Raw genomic sequence first — 16,418 nt, forward strand, 5'->3', positions numbered from 1 at the left:
TGAAGCAACGTCTTTCGTGGCTCGTGGCCATCGGGTCAAAATGAGAGGCTTCAACAGCTGTGTGTGGCAAGGGGATCCTTTTTCCAGAGGATCCTGCCCCCCCCCCCGCTGTGTCAAATGTGGGTTCCTTCCCGATTTCTCGCAGGGATTTCTCTGCATCATAAAGAATGAAGCTATCAATACTTCGTGGCATCATCTGAAGACGCAAGGGCCCACTGCTGGAAAAGAACTAACACTGGGGTGCGGTTGGTCCCTGGTTTGCCCAGGGGGAGACTGATGGGGGTGTCACAGAAGAAATCAAACCATTTGGGAATTAGGACGCTGAGCTTGTCGATCGGAAGGTCGGCAGTTTGGCGGGTCGAATCCTGAGTGCCGCATAGCAGAGTGAGCGCCTGCTACTCATCCCAGCTTCTGCCAACCTAGCAGTTCGAAAGCACGTAAAAATGCAAGTAGAAAAATAGGGACCACAACGGTGGGAAGGTAACAGCGTTCCGTGCGCCTTTGGCGTCTAGTCATGCCGGCCACAGGACCACAGAGACGTCCTCGGACAAGCGCTGGCTCTTCGGCTTTGAAACGGAGATGAGCACCGGCCCCTAGAGTTGGAAACAACTAGCACGCATGTGCGGGGGAACCTTTACCTTTACCTTTTTAACCCTGCTTTTATGGACAGCAGCAGCAAATTCACATGGCTGATATTCGAAACAGATTCTTGTGAGTATTTGGAGTTATTTTGTTTTGAACTCTGCGTGCCGCTTGTAAAGAGAGCAAATAAAAATAAATAAATTGCCAATGCATACAAACAGAATGGCGGCTTTTGATCCCACCGTTATTATTTTTACAAATAACCCGAGGCAGCGCACACATCCAAAACAACTTCCTTCCCTCACAACAACAACCCTGTGAGGCGGGCTGACAGAGAGGAAGTGGCTGAAAGTCACCCGGCTGGCTTTCCTGCCTAAGGCGGGACTAGAACTCACCGTCTCCTGGTGATTGGACGAAAATCACCCAGCTGGCCTTCATACCTAAGCTGGGACTAGAACTCACCGTCTCCTAGTTTCTAGGCCAGTACTTTAACCGCTTGAGGTTAACTGAAGGGAGGGAGGGAGGGAGGAAGAGAGCTTTAATCTAAAACATAAAAACATAGAAAATGACCTTTGAATCTGCCCTTTGAGGTTTTTTTATTATTTTGTTAAATTTGTGTTAAGACTTTTTCTGTGAAGTCGTCCTTTCTAACATGACTGTTGAACTTCCCTCCTGTCAGTCAGAGGCGATGCCCCCATTTTGTTCTAGTCAGGTACATCTTGTGATCCTGTGCAGAGAGTGCGTGCACACACACGCACGCACACACACATACACACACACACCAAAACCTGCAACTTACAATGCCACTGCGGTATGGCAGAAGAAAGATGGCAACAGAGCAAGATCACATGTCTGCTCACACAAACACACACACACACACACACACACTCGGCATGCCCTTCCCATCTCCGCTACAGCCACGGACAAAAGTCTACTCCAGAGGAAGATGTAAACTGGCAGCTCTGCAGGAAAGGTGGAAAGACACAACAGGACACAAATATTTCAGCCACCCCAAGCCGGCTTTCCTTTGGAATCACTGCAACGGCAAGGATGGTCCGTGAAAAGCCCAGGGGCGAACCTGCTTTCCAGCAGCCCTCAACACACACAGAGAGAGACAAGCAAGGAAGGTGTTATACGCACCTGGCCACGTGTGAAAAGGCATCCACGAGCACCGTTTCGAATTCCTTCGTGAACTCGGGTCCCTTCTTTTTACTGTTCTGGATGACATCGTTCGCCAAGTATAAGAAAGTCAATTTCCTACTCGATTTGGCTGGGAAAGGAAAGGGAAATAAAGAAATATATATATATATCTACGTAACACGGCATTCAACTCGCATCTCAGATTTACACGTTCCCATGTGTTCGGAAGCTAAGATCTTTTTTTTTTTTTAAACCACGGTTTACTGAATTTATCTACTGCCTAAAATCCCGCTGATGAACGGAGACGTCCCAGAAATCCCTCCACAGAAAAACCTCTCCAGCCAACCAACTGCACTGCTGCTTGGATCTAAACAAGGTCTCCGAGGGCTCTGCGGTTTCAGCGTCATCAGAGAGAGAGTCAATCACTTCCTACGACCTCCTTTAAAAACAGCCATGTTTAAAGGCCGAGGAAAATGAAAACAAAAAACAAAAAAAACCCTAACCCGATGCCATAATAAGAGGACTTATTTATTTACGGCGTTTATACCCTGACCAAATCTGCAAACGCTCTGGGTGGCTAAGGATTTGAACCATAACTCTGGGAAGGCCAGGCTGTCCGCAATTTGCAATCCTTCATTTACTGACCTTTCCAAATCACAACAGCATTTTTTTTTAAAAAAAAAAAAAAGGGGGGGGGTTTACAACCACCAGTCCTCGCACTTACGACCACTGCGGCATCCCCAGGGTCACAGAATCGAAATTCGGCCGCTTGGCAAGCAGCGCGTTATCGACGATGGCTGCAGCGTCCCGGGATCGCCCTTTGTGAACTTCCCAGCCAGATTCCGACAAGCAAAGTCAATGGGGGAAGCTGAACGGCCACCTGATTCGCTCAACAATTGTGGCACACCCACCCACCATTCTGATGACCATTTGCCATGAACCAAGGGAATATGACTGATTTGGTTTGTTTCTGAACACAAGCCAGAGAGGAACCATGCAGGCCTGGGGGGAGGGTATTTTAAAGGGGCGGGGACTGCCACAAAGAAGGCCTGTCATCCAGTCTGTGCCCATCAATCTTTTTTTTTTGGGGGGGGGGAATGACTATTAACTGACCTTGTCTCGATATACTTAATTTTGTTGGTACACAGTAATAAAGATATTCTATAATTTCTATTCTATTCTATTCTATTCTATTCTATTCTATTCTATTCTATTCTATTCTATTCTATTCTATTCTTCTATTCTATTCTATTCTATTCTATTCTATATTTCTATTCTATTCTATTCTATTCTATTCATTCCTTATTCTATTCTATTCTATTCTATTCTATTCTATTCATGCCCCAGTCTTCCACCTCCTCCTCCTCCTCACAAACCCACCTCTTCTAGCCCTGATGAAGTTCCCTAGTTGGGCCATGAAACGTCTGCAAGAAAACCACCCAGCTCAGAGAGGACCCAGGACCCTTCAATCCTTCTCTCCTCTTTATCTTCTTCCTCCTCTTCCTCCCCCTCCCCCTTCCCCCCACCTCTGCAACCCCCCCCCCCCCCTTCTAGCAATGATGATGTTCCCTAGTTGGGCCATGAAACGTCTGCAAGAAAACCGCCCAGCTCAGAGAGCACCCAGGATCATCCTCATTTCAACCCTTGAGCTGGAAATATTCTCCTTTAAAATCACCCGTCTCTGAAACTCGCCTTTTATTTTAAAGAAAAAACCTTGGATTCTTCCTGTTTTTTTTTAATTTTTTATTTTGACATACTGGACCTCCAGGTAGGGAGAAACGGCAACGATCAGAGCAGCCCTTTCTTCCCAGAGCTTTTCGCTGGAGCGTGGGAACTGCAGCATCTGGACTGCGTTCTTTCAACAGCAGCGGCTCTTTGTAACACGGACACATACAGAGGGTTAAAAACATCAGGTCAAGCAGGTTAACAGGTGGGGGGGAAGAGGGGGCTGCTCTTGGGCACCTAAAGAAGGCTCAAGCAGGGAGACCACTGCAGGGAAGCCACTGCGGGTGTGGAACGGGCGTTGTGCACTCACAAGGACGCCATTCAAGCGTAACAGCTCAGCACAAGCTGGGCAGGGCACAGAGACAAACCAGCTAAGGACGGCCTAGTTAAAGCCTTAAGGCTGCCGTATTTGCAGTTCCACAAGAGTTGCCCTGCGGCAAGATGGGCGGCCTAATAAACATAACCAATAAAATAAAATAGAAATGGCACTTGATTTACACTGTGTGCACAATGGTTAGGCGAGCGAGCATTTTGACCGATCGTATCACCATTTCCGTGCATATTTTCCACCTCCAAGCGGTATAAACTTGAATGCTTAGCGGATAGAAGCATATCAGGTGATGTGTGTGTTTGTGTCATGAGGGAGGAGATCCACACCCCTATACCAAGGTGTGTGTAATTATTCGGCAGCTTCTTTTCCTTGGTGCAAAATGGGCCAAATAAAATGAGATTTATCTGACTCTGAAATGCCAAACATTGTAAAAAGTCTTTCACAGGGATGTAGCACTCTGGAAATGGCTAAGATATCAGGGTGTGATCACAGAGCCATCAAACGTTTTGTTGCAAATAGTCAACAAGCAAATCGTACTCTACGAGTAGTCTTCAACGGCACCACATCCACATGGAGGGAAGTAAGCAGTGGGGTACCACAAGGCTCCATCTTAGGCCCTGGACTCTTCAATATCTTCATCAATGACTTAGAGGAGGGAATAGAAGGGGAACTCGTCAAATTTGCAGATGACACCAAACTGGCAGGAGTAGCCAAGACCCCAGAAGACAAACTCAGGATCCAAAAAGATCTTGACAGACTTGAGCAATGGGCCCTGTCCAACAAAATGAGTTTTAATGTGGAGAAAAGCAAAGTTTTGCACTTGGGCAGGAGAAACCAAAGGCATAAAAGTACAGATTGGGCGAGACTTGGCTCAAAAACAGCCACTGTGAGAGGGACCTTGGAGTCCCTGTGGACGATCGCTTGACCATGAGCCAGCCGTGTGCAGCAGCAGCCAAAAAAGCTAACACAGTCCTGGGTTGTGTAAACAGAGGCACAGAATCAAGATCACACAAAGTATTATTACCGTTTTATAAAGCCCTAGTGAGGCCACACCTGGAATAGGGCAGCCAATTTTGGTCACCATATCACAAAAAAGATGTTGAGAGTTTGGCGAAAAAATTCAGAAAGAGCAACTAAGATGATCCAAGGCCTGGAGACCAAAACATATGAAAAAAGGGTTAGGACTTGGGTTTGGCCAGTCTAAAGAAAAGAAGAAATAGGGGCAACATGATAGCAGTGTTCCAGTATTTGAGGGGCTGCTACAAGGAGGAGGGGGTCATGATATTCTCCAAAGCACCAGAAGACAAGACAAGAAGCAACGGATGAGAAGCAACCTGGAATTAAGGGGAAACTTCCTACAGCCTGTATGCTGCTTCATCATCGGGGGTTTTTAAGAAGAGACTGGACACTCACTTGTCTAAGATGGTATAGGTTCTCCTGCTTGAGCAGGGGGCTGGACTAGAAGACCTCCAAGGTCCCTTCCAGCTCTCTTCTCTTCTCTTGAGGGTTGCAAGAAACGCATGGAGAGAAAAGGAATGCACGTGAACTACCAAAGACTTGAGGAGAACCAAATGGGAAGCTCCCAGCAACCCAGGATCCTCCAGGGCTGTCATATTCCAGAACTGTCCAGAAGTACAAGGTGTTCGGTGCTCACGAGACACGGCTCACTTGCCTAATAATGGTGCACACGTTGTACACTATACCACCTCACAGAGATTTATAGCCCTCTCTGGGCCGTTTACAGAGTCAGCCTCTTGTCCCCCAACAATCTGGGTCCTCGCTTTACCGACCTGGGAAGGACGGAAGGCTGAGTCAACCTTGAGCCGGTGAGAATTGAAAAATGTCCTTTTTCGGGGGGGGGGGGAGGGGGTTGTACCCGGAGTGCAGCTCCTCTCCCTCCACCCGCACAGGAGGAATGCTGCAAAACCCCACTTATTTCTGAATAAACTCTCCACACTGAGCTTGGTTGCTTCCTTGCAGAGGTTTCATTGCCCAAACTAAGTCCAGGCAGTCCTTGGCTTACAACAGTTCGCCTAGTGACTGTTCAAAGCTACAACGGCGCTGGAAAAAGCGATGGCCGTTTTTCACACGCTTCCGGCCATTGCAGCACGGCTGGCTCAGGGATTCTGGGAGTTGAAGTCCACCAGTCCTAAAAGGGCCAAGGTCCCCCACCCCTGACCTAGCTAGAACCCGGCCTGCTCCGCTGGCTCCCATTTCTGGGCCAGCTGCAAGGACAGGGCGCCAAGCAGCGGAGCCGGCTGTGTGTCTGAAGAGTTATCAGCGTGCGGGACACGCTGCAGTCACGCCCTGGCCGAGTCCAAAGGAAAGTTTATCTCGTCTCACAGCTTCAGCTAGAGAAAGTGCCACCGAGGCTCTTTGGAGGGAGAGGCCGGCACCGCCGTTTCTGCCACCGCTTCACCGGATTCAGCCTAACTCCTTTCCAAGCTCCCCGGGGGCTTCAGAAATAATGGCCTGGCAAGGCAAACAGCATTACCTAGTAATTACTGAGGTGCCGGCGTTAGCCTCTGGTCGGTCCCCAGAGAGGCTTGCCACGTGAAAAACAAGTCCTGAAACCCAATTCACAAACTTAATTTGAAATATTTAGAGGTTATAAGCTACCGCTACAAAGATCATGGCAAAGGACGGAAGCATCTCTCTCTCTTATTGAGGTTGTTTTAATGTTTAATGTAGTATTCCAGTATTTGAGGGGCTGCCACATAGAAGAGGGCAACCAACTATCCTCCAAAGCACCAAAGGGCGGGACAAGAAACAACTTAGGGAAACTAAGGAGAAACTTCCTGACAGGGAGGACAATCGACCAGTGGAAGAGCTTTTGCCTCATGGCTGCTCCATCTCTGGAGGTTTTTAAAAAGAGACTGGACAGTCACTTGTCTGAAATGGTATAGGATCTCCTGCTTGAGCAGGGGGCTGGACTAGAAGACCTCCAAGGTCCCTTCCAGCTCTGTTCTGTTCTATGTTTTATTTTGTTCTATTCTATTCTATTGTATTCTATTGTATTCTATCGTATTGTATCGTATTCTATTCTATTGTATTCTATTGTATTGTATTGTATTGTATTGTATTGTATTGTATTGTATTGTATTGTATTGTATTGTATTCTATTCTATTCTATTCTATTCTATTCTATTCTACTCTACTCTATTCTATTTATTCCATTCCATTCCATTCCATTCCATTTATTTATTAGATTTCTATACCGCCCTATTCCCGAAGGACTCAGGGCGGTTTACAGGGCAAAGTTAAAAACAGTTAAAATAGCTAGAATACAGTTAAAATTAAAATAGAATTAAATAACGTTAGCCCAAATTTAAAATTTAATTTAAAATTTAAAAATTTAAAACCCCCTCAGTCCAGGCCAGCTAAATCAAACAACCAGGTTTTTAGGTCCTGGCGAAACAAACGAAGGTCGGGGGCGGTCCGGAGTTCCACAGGCAGGTTGTTCCACAGGGCAGGCGCGCCCACAGACAACGCCCTCCCGCTAGGGATCACCCGCCGGCACTCCCTGACCGGCGGCACCCTAAGAAGGCCATCCCTGTGGGAGCGCACAGGACGATGGGAAGTGGATGCTGGCAGCAGGTGCTCCCTGAGATAATCCGGACCCATGCCATTTAGGGCTTTATAGGTCATCACCAGCACCTTGAATCTCACCCGGAAGCCAATGCAGCTCACGGAGTAGAGGTGTTACGTGGGAGTGTCGGGAAGCCCCCATCACAACTCGCGCGGCCATTCCTATTCTATTCTATTCTATTCTATTCTATTTCTATTCTGTTCTCTGTTCTGTTCTATTCTATTCTACTTCTATTCTAATAGCTGTGAAATAGCAGTTGTTTCTTTTTTAAAAAAAATTAAGCAGCTTATTTAGTTTCTTTGTTCTGTTCTTTTTGCAGCTGTACAAATCATACTAATGAACAGGGGCTTAATAATATTAGCAGCCCACCTCTCTGGCAGTTCTTTGCCCCTTGGGTGGGCAGAACCACACCAAATGCAAGAGCCGAGAGGCTGTTCTTTGATCCAAACCACGAGATCAGATAGACCTGTGGAGTCCTCGGTGCTCTCTTGAGTTGGAGGCTTTCTTGCAGACATTTCCTGACTCAACTGTGCTGATGGTGTCGCCCAGCTGGGTCATGAAATGTCTGCAAGCTAACTAAAAAGCAAGCTCAGAGAGCACCAAGCAGCCCACAGGTCTCCTCCTACCCTCCTCCCTCTCCTCCACTACTCAAACCTTATTGCCCTCTAGTAGTGATGACGATGATGATGATGATGCTACCTGGCTGGGTCATGAAACATCTGCAAGGAAACCACCAAGGTCAAGGAGTCCCAAGGACCCCACCGTTCAACCCTGGGGTACAAAAACTGTCTTCCATTGGTATCAGATCACCACCTGTTTATTCATGTGGGACGTCAACTATATCAGTTGCGATTTGCCATACCCCACCCGGGGTCGCGAGGTTGGTGTTGGCTGGACTAAGAAATCCACGGAAGAAATGAAGCTCCAGAATCTCCGGGGGGAGGGGAAGCTTTCTCTCAAAAGGTTCCCCAAGAACTCTGTCAAGTTGCAGCAGAAAGAAAATGACATAATGGACTCTGGAGCACAGGCACCGAAGCCCTTCCACACTCATGGATGCATCTGCCATTGACCATCACACCTGACAGCCTAGCCATGGTCTGGGGTAGACAGTTACAGAATACGAGGGGTCCCGGGTGCTCTCTGAGCTTGGATGTTTTCTTGCAGACGTTTCATGACCCAGCTAGGGAACGTTATCAGTGCTAGAAGGGAGGGGGGTTGGTGTAGGGCAGGAGGAGGAGGAAGGAGGGAGGAAGGAGGAGGTTGCAGTGATGGAGGAGGAGGAGGAGGACCACGACGACAACAACAACTGTGGGGTCCTTGGTGCTCTCTGAGCTTGGTGGTTTTGTTGCAGACGTTTCGTGACCCAAACTGGGTTAGGTCATCAGTCTGATGCTGTTACCTAGTTTGGGTCACGGAACGCCTGCAAGAAAACAAGCACGCTCAGAGAGCACCGAGGACACCTCGTTTCAACCCTGAGCTAAAATATTCCCCTTTATTAGTTAGATGTCTATCTGTATATCGTACTGGAGCTTTCAAAGCTTTCTTGATTCATCTACCTTTCTCCTGACTGTACCGGTGCCGAAAAATCTCACACTTCACTCTTTATTTCGCAACGGAACCGGTGCTTGGGCTGCCTTCATTTCTGGGACTCTTTAAACAAAAATACAGATTTCCGAATATCCGTATTATTCCCATATGCGTGCAGCAGGCAGGCTGGGAAGCTCTACTGATTATGTGCCAGCTTCTACAGCCACGCTGTTTCCAGAGAGGCCTCCCGTAATTTGAATTGTTTTTGCCTTTATTCTTTATTCTTGTAGCGTTGCTGTTCTGCGTGGGGAGAGGTTGTTTCCTATTGACTTTCCTATGCCACCCATCGAGTCATTTTTTTTTATTGTGGCAGCATACAAATATTCTTCAACAAACAAAACAAGCAGGGAAAACGAAAAGGGAAAAGTAATCCATGCTCTACAAACTAAAACTTCCTCATATGATTGTTTGAGGTCAAAGCGCATATCAATATTCTTAATTTACTTTCGAAAGGAAAATAATCAAACCCATCCTGGCATTTCAATAGGGGTATGTTTTTTTTCTTCCACAACGTAACTTTAGGTTCATTTCAGTAGCACGCTTCCCCCCCCCCCCGCTCTTTACTGGGGACGCAATTCCTGGCAATTGTTGTTGGGATGGCAAGCGAACCCTAGGGCTGAAAAGGACCTTGGAGGTCATCTAGTCCAACCCCCTTCCTAGGACAGGATCCTATCCCAGAAGACAAAATGGCCTTGTGTGGGACACAGGGAACTAACTGCCTTTGGGTGCTTCAACTTGCACAACTGAAAGTTGTTTTACTTAAAAGGGTTCTTCAAAACTATGAAAACCTAATTTTCATTACTATAGTAAAAGGATGAATGTGAGTTAGATCCACAAGTCATAGAAGGGCCAGGTTTGAAGACCCCTGGGCTAGACGTTGAATGGCATGTAAGTTGAGTTGTTAGTATTACTGCCATCGAGGTAACATTTTTGAGCAGGTAATTAAAATCAAGCTTCCTTGAAAAATCAGGAAAGGATGCATACATTAAATGACTGGCGCACGAGAAAGATACCACGGAGCTATAAAGATGGGTGTCAATGGAAATTTTAAGAAAATGTATTAGGAGGAAGGAGGCTAAATGAGCATGTGGAGCTATAAAAAGAGAGAGTTTGCAAATAGTTCAGGTTCTAAAAGGAGATAAAACTAATGTCCCCTTGGCTGTTTAATGTATTTATAGATACAGGTTGTCGTCGACTTAAAACCGGTTTACTGCAACCCATTTTGGTCACCATATCACAAAAAAGATGTTGAGACCTTGGCAAAATTTCAGAGAAGAGCAACTAAGATAATCTAAGGCCTGGGGGGGGGTCAAACATACGAAGGATGGCTGCAGGACTACTCTAAAGAAAAGAAGAAACGGGGCGACATGACAGAAAGATTCCAGTATTTGAGGGGCTGCCAGAAAGAAGAAGAGGGGGTCACGTTATTCTCCAGAGCACCTGAGGGCAGGACAAGAAGCAACGGATGGAAACTCATCAAGGAGAGAAGCAACCTAGAATTAAGGAGAAACTTCCTAACAGTGAGGACAATTAACCAGTGGAAGAGCTGGCCACCAGAAGTTGTGGGCGCTCCATCACTGGAGGTTTTCAAGAAGAGACCGGACAGTCACTTGTTGGAGATGGTATAGGTTCTTCTGCTTGAGCAGGGGGCTGGACTAGAAGATCTCCAAGGCCCATTCCAGGTCTATTCTATTCTACTCTATTATGTCTTGCCTGAAAAAGGATCAGAAATTAGGAATGGTCACCTCCCCGCAGTGGAATGACCGGGCTTTGCTAACTCTGCCACACTTACAGCCACATTTCCAGCATCCTGTGGTCACTTGACTGTGTTCTGTGCCGGCATTTACTTCCGTTTTTCAGCAAAACTGCCTCACTTGGGCTCGCTTAACGACCACAGCTTTCACTTAATGGCCATGAGGTTGACTTATGACCACAGCATCCGCTCAATGACAGCCACAAGAAATGTGGTAGAAACAGATCAATCGCAGGGCCTAGCCATTTTACAACCCTTACCACTTACGACCATCATGGGTAGGCTCCGTGTACGGTTGTAACTTGAGAACCACCCGCAATGAATGACTGTGTGTTATGCAGAACTGGAGAAAAGCCGCAGGCCTCGACGGAGTGTTTAAGAAAGCGGGGAAAATTCAACGTCTGACGTTCACGAGCAAAGGTTGAAAGAAGCAAAACCAGCTGCATCTCGGCGTCTGCTTTCTGGGTCGTTCGGTGCAAGTAAATGGGAGTCGGGAGAAGCAGAAGAGCTGAACGCAGCCGGAAGAGGCTACGGGGTGGAAGAGAACAAAAAAGACTGGCTAAGAATAAAGGGGATCTGGGGGGGGGGGGAAGAGGGAATTCAAAAGTAGCCCCACTGGGGGGGTGGCCTAGTCATCAGCAGAGAAGGAGTCAGAACGGACTGCATTAATGGAGAGCTGCAAGGGGAGAAGAGAGAAAGGAAGGGGGGAGAGAGAGGGGGGGGCAGACGATTAGTTTAAAGAAGAAAAGGCAATGCAGGACAGGAGGCAAAGGAGGAGTGACAATAATGGCAAAAGCATAGAATGGTAGGGAATGGCACTGGTATAATTTAGCTTTCATTCCCTATCTTTCTATCCCTATCTTTTGGTTTAGGGTCCTGATTTAGTCTAGAGAAAAGAAGAAATGAGACATGATAGCAGCGTTCCACTATTTGACGGGCTGCCACAAAGAAGAGGAGGGGACCACGTTATTCTCCAAAGCACCAGAGGGAAGGAAGAGAAACAGCAGTTGGAAACTAAGTGTTGTGATTCAGGGTCAGCCTGTGGGTTCGGCAGTTGGGTCGGATGACTCAGAGGAGGAGGAGGAGGAGGGGGGTGTTGAAGACCTTGCTGAGGGGGTTGGACAGCTTGATGAGAGCCCTCAGCCAGGCCCCTCTCATCTGGTCACGACGCAGACCCAGCTGTGAGCCTGACAGCGTGGATGAAGATGACCCACAGCTGGCCCTGTTCAAGGACGCCCGACGCAGGAGGCAGTCAATCAGGAGTAAACAGAGGAAGGCAATGGGGCTCCTCGGAAGGAGGCAGAGAGAAGCCACGCCCTGAACTCTATATAAGGGGAATGTCTGGGAGGGCTGGTTTGCTGAAGGCAACCGCTTGGATAGTTCCTGTTTCTTAAAGCTCCTGTTTCTTGGTTTGTCTTGTTCCGTTTGTTTTTGTGGTAATAAATTTGGCAGGCTTTATTCCAGCCTCTTGCCGTTTGTAAAGGGGTTGTCCCTGCTTTTGCTGCAGGGCCGGTAGCAGGCTGGTACAGAACACTAATCAAGGAGAGAAGCAACCTGGAACTAAGGAGAAACTCCTTGACAGAGAAGACAATTAGCCAGTGGGACAGAAGTTGCCTCCAGAGATCGTGGGCGCTCCATCACTGGAGGTTTTCAAGAAGAGACTGGACAGTCCCTTGTCTGAAATGGTATGGGGTTTCCTGCTTAAGCAGGCGGCTGGACTAGAAGACCTCCAAGGTCCCTTCCAGCTCTATTCTATTCTGACTTCTTGCTCCGTTTTTGGCTTGCCAATTAGCTGCCACCAGGTCAGTGCTGACTCTGAGCGACCACATAGATCAGAGGTGGGCAAGCATGGCAACTTTACAAACTGTGGTCTTTGACGGCCAGCATGGCTGTCTCAGGAATTCTGGGAGTTGAAGCCCACGGGTCGTAAAGCTGCCAGAATTGCCCACCACTGACCCAGGATAATCCGCCCCCAGCTTGGTCCTTCAGCTCTTCCAATAGGGCCCTCAACAGCCCTGAATCCATCCACTTGCTTCCTGGTGTAGGAAAATTTTTATATCGAAATAAAACACGTTCTTTATGCTTGTTCCCAGCTTTCCTTAACCCAATAATGTAATCTACAATGGACTGAGAATCGGCGTCTCTGTCAGATAACCGACAGTCAAGCTGAAACTAAGTTAATCAAGTCATAATAGCAAAGGGAGGGAAATTTTTACTCAAACTTCCTCAAACAAGTTATTTATTTATTTATTTATTTAGTTTTCTATACCGCCCTATCCCCGAAGGACTCAGGGCGGTATACAGGGCAATATTTAAACGACAATATAAATTAAGATAAAATAGAATTAATAATAATAATAATAATAATAATAGACCAACAATAAAACAATGTTAAAACTTAAAACTAAAACCCCCCTCAGTCCAGGCCAGATAGATTGAAAAGACAGGTTTTCAGGTCCCGGAGAAACGAGCGCAGGTCGGGGGCAGTGCGGAGTTCCACAGGTAAATCATTCCAAAGGGCAGGCGCGCCCACAGAGAATGCCCTCCCTCTGGGGATCACCCGCCGGCATTCCCTGACCGGCGGCACCCTAAGGAGGCCCTCCCTATGGGAGCGCACTGGACGATGGGAACTTGATGCCGGCAGCAGGTGTTCCCTCAGATATCCCGGACCCAAGCCATTCAGGGCTTTATAGGTCATCACCAGCACCTTGAATCTCACCCGGAGGGCAACCGGAAGCCAGTGCAGCTCGCAGAGAAGAGGCGTTACACGGGAGTATCAGGAAACTCCCATCGCAACTCGCGCGGCTGCATTCTGCACCAGCTGAAGCCTCCGGGTGGTCCTCAAGGGCAGCCCCATGTAGAGAGCGTTGCAGTAGTCTAACCGGGAGGTCACGAGCACATGAGTGACTGTGCGTAGGGCATCTCGGTCCAGGTAGGGCCGCAACTGGCGCACCAGGCGAACCTGGGCAAAAGCCCCCATGGTCACGTCTCCTATGTGGTCTTCCAAACTGAGCCGTGAATCCAGGAGGACGCCCAAGTTGCGGGCCCTATCAACGGGGGGTAACACCTCACACCCCCCCCTAGTTAACGATGGACAAAACTGGTTCTCCCAAGATGCCGGTATGCACAGCCACTCAGTCTTGGCGGGATTGAGTCGAAGTTACCCAGACCTAATCCACATACCAAAGGATAGGGTCTGTAAACACACAAGAATTGGTCTCCCTGCGGAACCCAACGTTCACAAAGACAAACATCAATACACCCATGCCCCTCAAGGGTCACCCTAGAATCAGCACGTATATTCTTCCACATTTAGGACAAGCTCCCCTATAAAACAGTGTCTCAAGTCAAACCCCTTTGCTTTTGGGAATAAATATTTCTCCTTTCCTCACAGCTGTTAGGATTTTTTTCATTTCTTATCGCACAACCGCAACTCAATTGGGAACCCCAAATTATCCTTCTGACACTGGTCACCTGCTTCTTCTCTTTCCTTCCACTTTTCCCCACGATATGGACTTCTCCAAGTCTTGACTTTGATTGATCGTGCCATCACGTCACTCCTGACTGTCCCAAAGGTGCTTTTCCAGGAGGCAACTGGACTTTCTTGTTTTTTCCTTCGAAGACGTTTCGCTTCTCATCCAAGAAGCTTCCTCAGGTTCTGACCGGATGGCGGGGAAAGGGAGGGATTTATACTCCTTGCAGACAGCTGGTCATTTGCCTCCTTTTAGTGGGTCGTTGAGGCCACTTGGAGGTTCGCCTGTGTCCTCAGGGTCACCTGAGGGGTGCAAATGGGTGGGGGGGCCTTCTTGGCTGCAGGATGTTTTCTGCCCTGGGTCCCTTCACTGTTCCTCACCATCCAGTCAGAACCTGAAGAAGCTTCTGGGATGAGAAGTGAAACCTCTTCAAGGAAAAACAAAGGAAGTCCAGTTGCCTCCTGGAAAAGCACCTTTGGGGCAACCAGGACCTGCGTGACTGGGAACCTCCATAGACATTTAGCCACGCACTCGGGGACGGACACCCTTCAAATGATGCCGGGGCATGAATGGACTTGCAGAAAACATTGCAGACCCCAGGAACCCTTTGCGCTTCAGTTTGAGATGCAGACAACACAGACTCATCCCCATCATCCTGAGCCTGTCTGTAACCGCGACGGGACCCAGGGCAGAAGACATCCTGCAGCCAAGAAGGCTCCCCACCCATTTGCACCCCTCAGGTGACTCCGAGGACACAGGTAAGCCTCCAGGTGGCCTCAAGGACTCTCTAAAAGGAGGCAAACGACTAGCTGTCTGCAAGGAGTATAAATCCTTCCATTCCCTCACCATCCAGTCAGAACCTGAAGAAGCTTCTGGGATGAGAAGCGAAACCTCTTCAAGGAAAAACAAGAAAATCCAGCTGCCTCCTGGGAGAAAAAAGCACTTTTGGGACAACCAGGAGCTGAATCTCCATAGATTCTTGGGAACTGAAGCCCCCAAGGAGAACCGACTTGCCGTTGTGTTACCGGCAGTCCACAACTTACGACCGCAATTGAGCCAAAAATTTCTTTTGCTAAGTGAGGCAGCTGTTAAGGGCGTTTTGCCCCATTTTTTTTTTTTGCAACCTCGCTTGCCACGGTTACTAAGCCAATCGCCCCAGCTGTTAGCAACAGGGCCGTTAAGCGAATCAGGCGTCGCCAGAGGGGATCCTCTAGAGCAGGGGTCGGCAACCTCGGCTCTTTTATGACTCGTGGACTTCAACTCCCAGAATTCCTGAGCCAGCTATGCTGGCTCAGGAATTCTGGGAGTTGAAGTCCACGAGTCATAAAAGAGCCGAGGTTGCCGACCCCTGCTCTAGGGTCACTGCGACAGTCCTAAGTCCTAAAGCGAGCGTTGCAGTTATGTGAACAGTTGTTAAGCGAGCAACACGGCGGTTATTAAGTGAACCCATCTTCCCCCAATTGACTTTGCCAGAAGGTCAGAAAAAGGGGATCACGTGACCGTCACAAAGCGAGTCTGTTGCCAAGCGTCGGATCACCCGAGGTCGGGAATGCCGCGACGGTCGTAACTGCGAGGACCGGTCGTAAATCGCTCTGTTCCGCCCCGGGGTAACTCTGGGCAGGTCACTAAGCGAAGCGTTGTAAGTCGAGGACCGCTGGAGCCGGCCCAGCCCAGCCGATTCGCCCCGGGGACGACCTCTGAGACCCCCATCGAGATGAAGCCTTTCAGAGCCCCCCCTCAAAGAAGCCCCTGTGGGACTCTTCCCCCCCCCAGCCCCCTCCCCGCCACCGCCCGCAGCCCCCCATCCGGGACCAGCCGGGGGGGGCGGGCGGCCTGGGGATGATGGGGCCGGTGGTGGGGCTGGCTCCCGGCCCTCTTACGCGGCGGTTGCGGCTCGCTGGCCTCCCCGGCGCCGCCGCTCTCTCACCCTTGCGGAGCTCGCGGTGCCAGACGACGACGATGGGCCCGGCGTGCTTGCGGTGGTGGATGAGCCACAGGCTCAGCGTCTGCACGCTCTGCTGCGAGTTGCTCAGCTCCGACAGCTTCCGCTCCAGCGCCGACTCCGAGAAGGACGACATGGCGGGACCCGCCGCCGCCGCCACTCGCCCGCCCCGCCCCGGCTGGACCGGGCCCCGGCCTCAGGGGCGACCAACCGCCACAAAATGGCCGCCCGCCCTTTCACCCCGGCGCCGCCGAGGGTCAGAGGGCGGCATGCTACGGGTCGCCGGAGGGGGTCAA

At 49.1% G+C, this 16,418-nt stretch overlaps 1 protein-coding gene across 1 annotated transcript in view; it reads right to left on the bottom strand.

The window, feature by feature from the left end:
- The window catches only part of RPRD1B (regulation of nuclear pre-mRNA domain containing 1B), a 40,549-nt gene extending 24,182 nt beyond the window's left edge, over window positions 1-16,367 (bottom strand). Inside the window, exons 1-2 of the mRNA XM_083360966.1 lie at window positions 16,108-16,367; window positions 1,723-1,852 (exon numbers count right to left, since the gene is read on the bottom strand). Coding sequence (XP_083217092.1) covers window positions 1,723-1,852; window positions 16,108-16,258 — 281 coding nt within the window. The 5' untranslated portion in view covers window positions 16,259-16,367. The remainder of the gene's footprint in view (window positions 1-1,722; window positions 1,853-16,107) is intronic.
- Window positions 16,368-16,418: the final 51 nt, after the last annotated feature.

This window comes from Vipera ursinii (assembly GCF_947247035.1).
Source record: "Vipera ursinii genome assembly, chromosome: 3".
NCBI classification, from domain to species: domain Eukaryota; kingdom Metazoa; phylum Chordata; class Lepidosauria; order Squamata; family Viperidae; genus Vipera; species Vipera ursinii.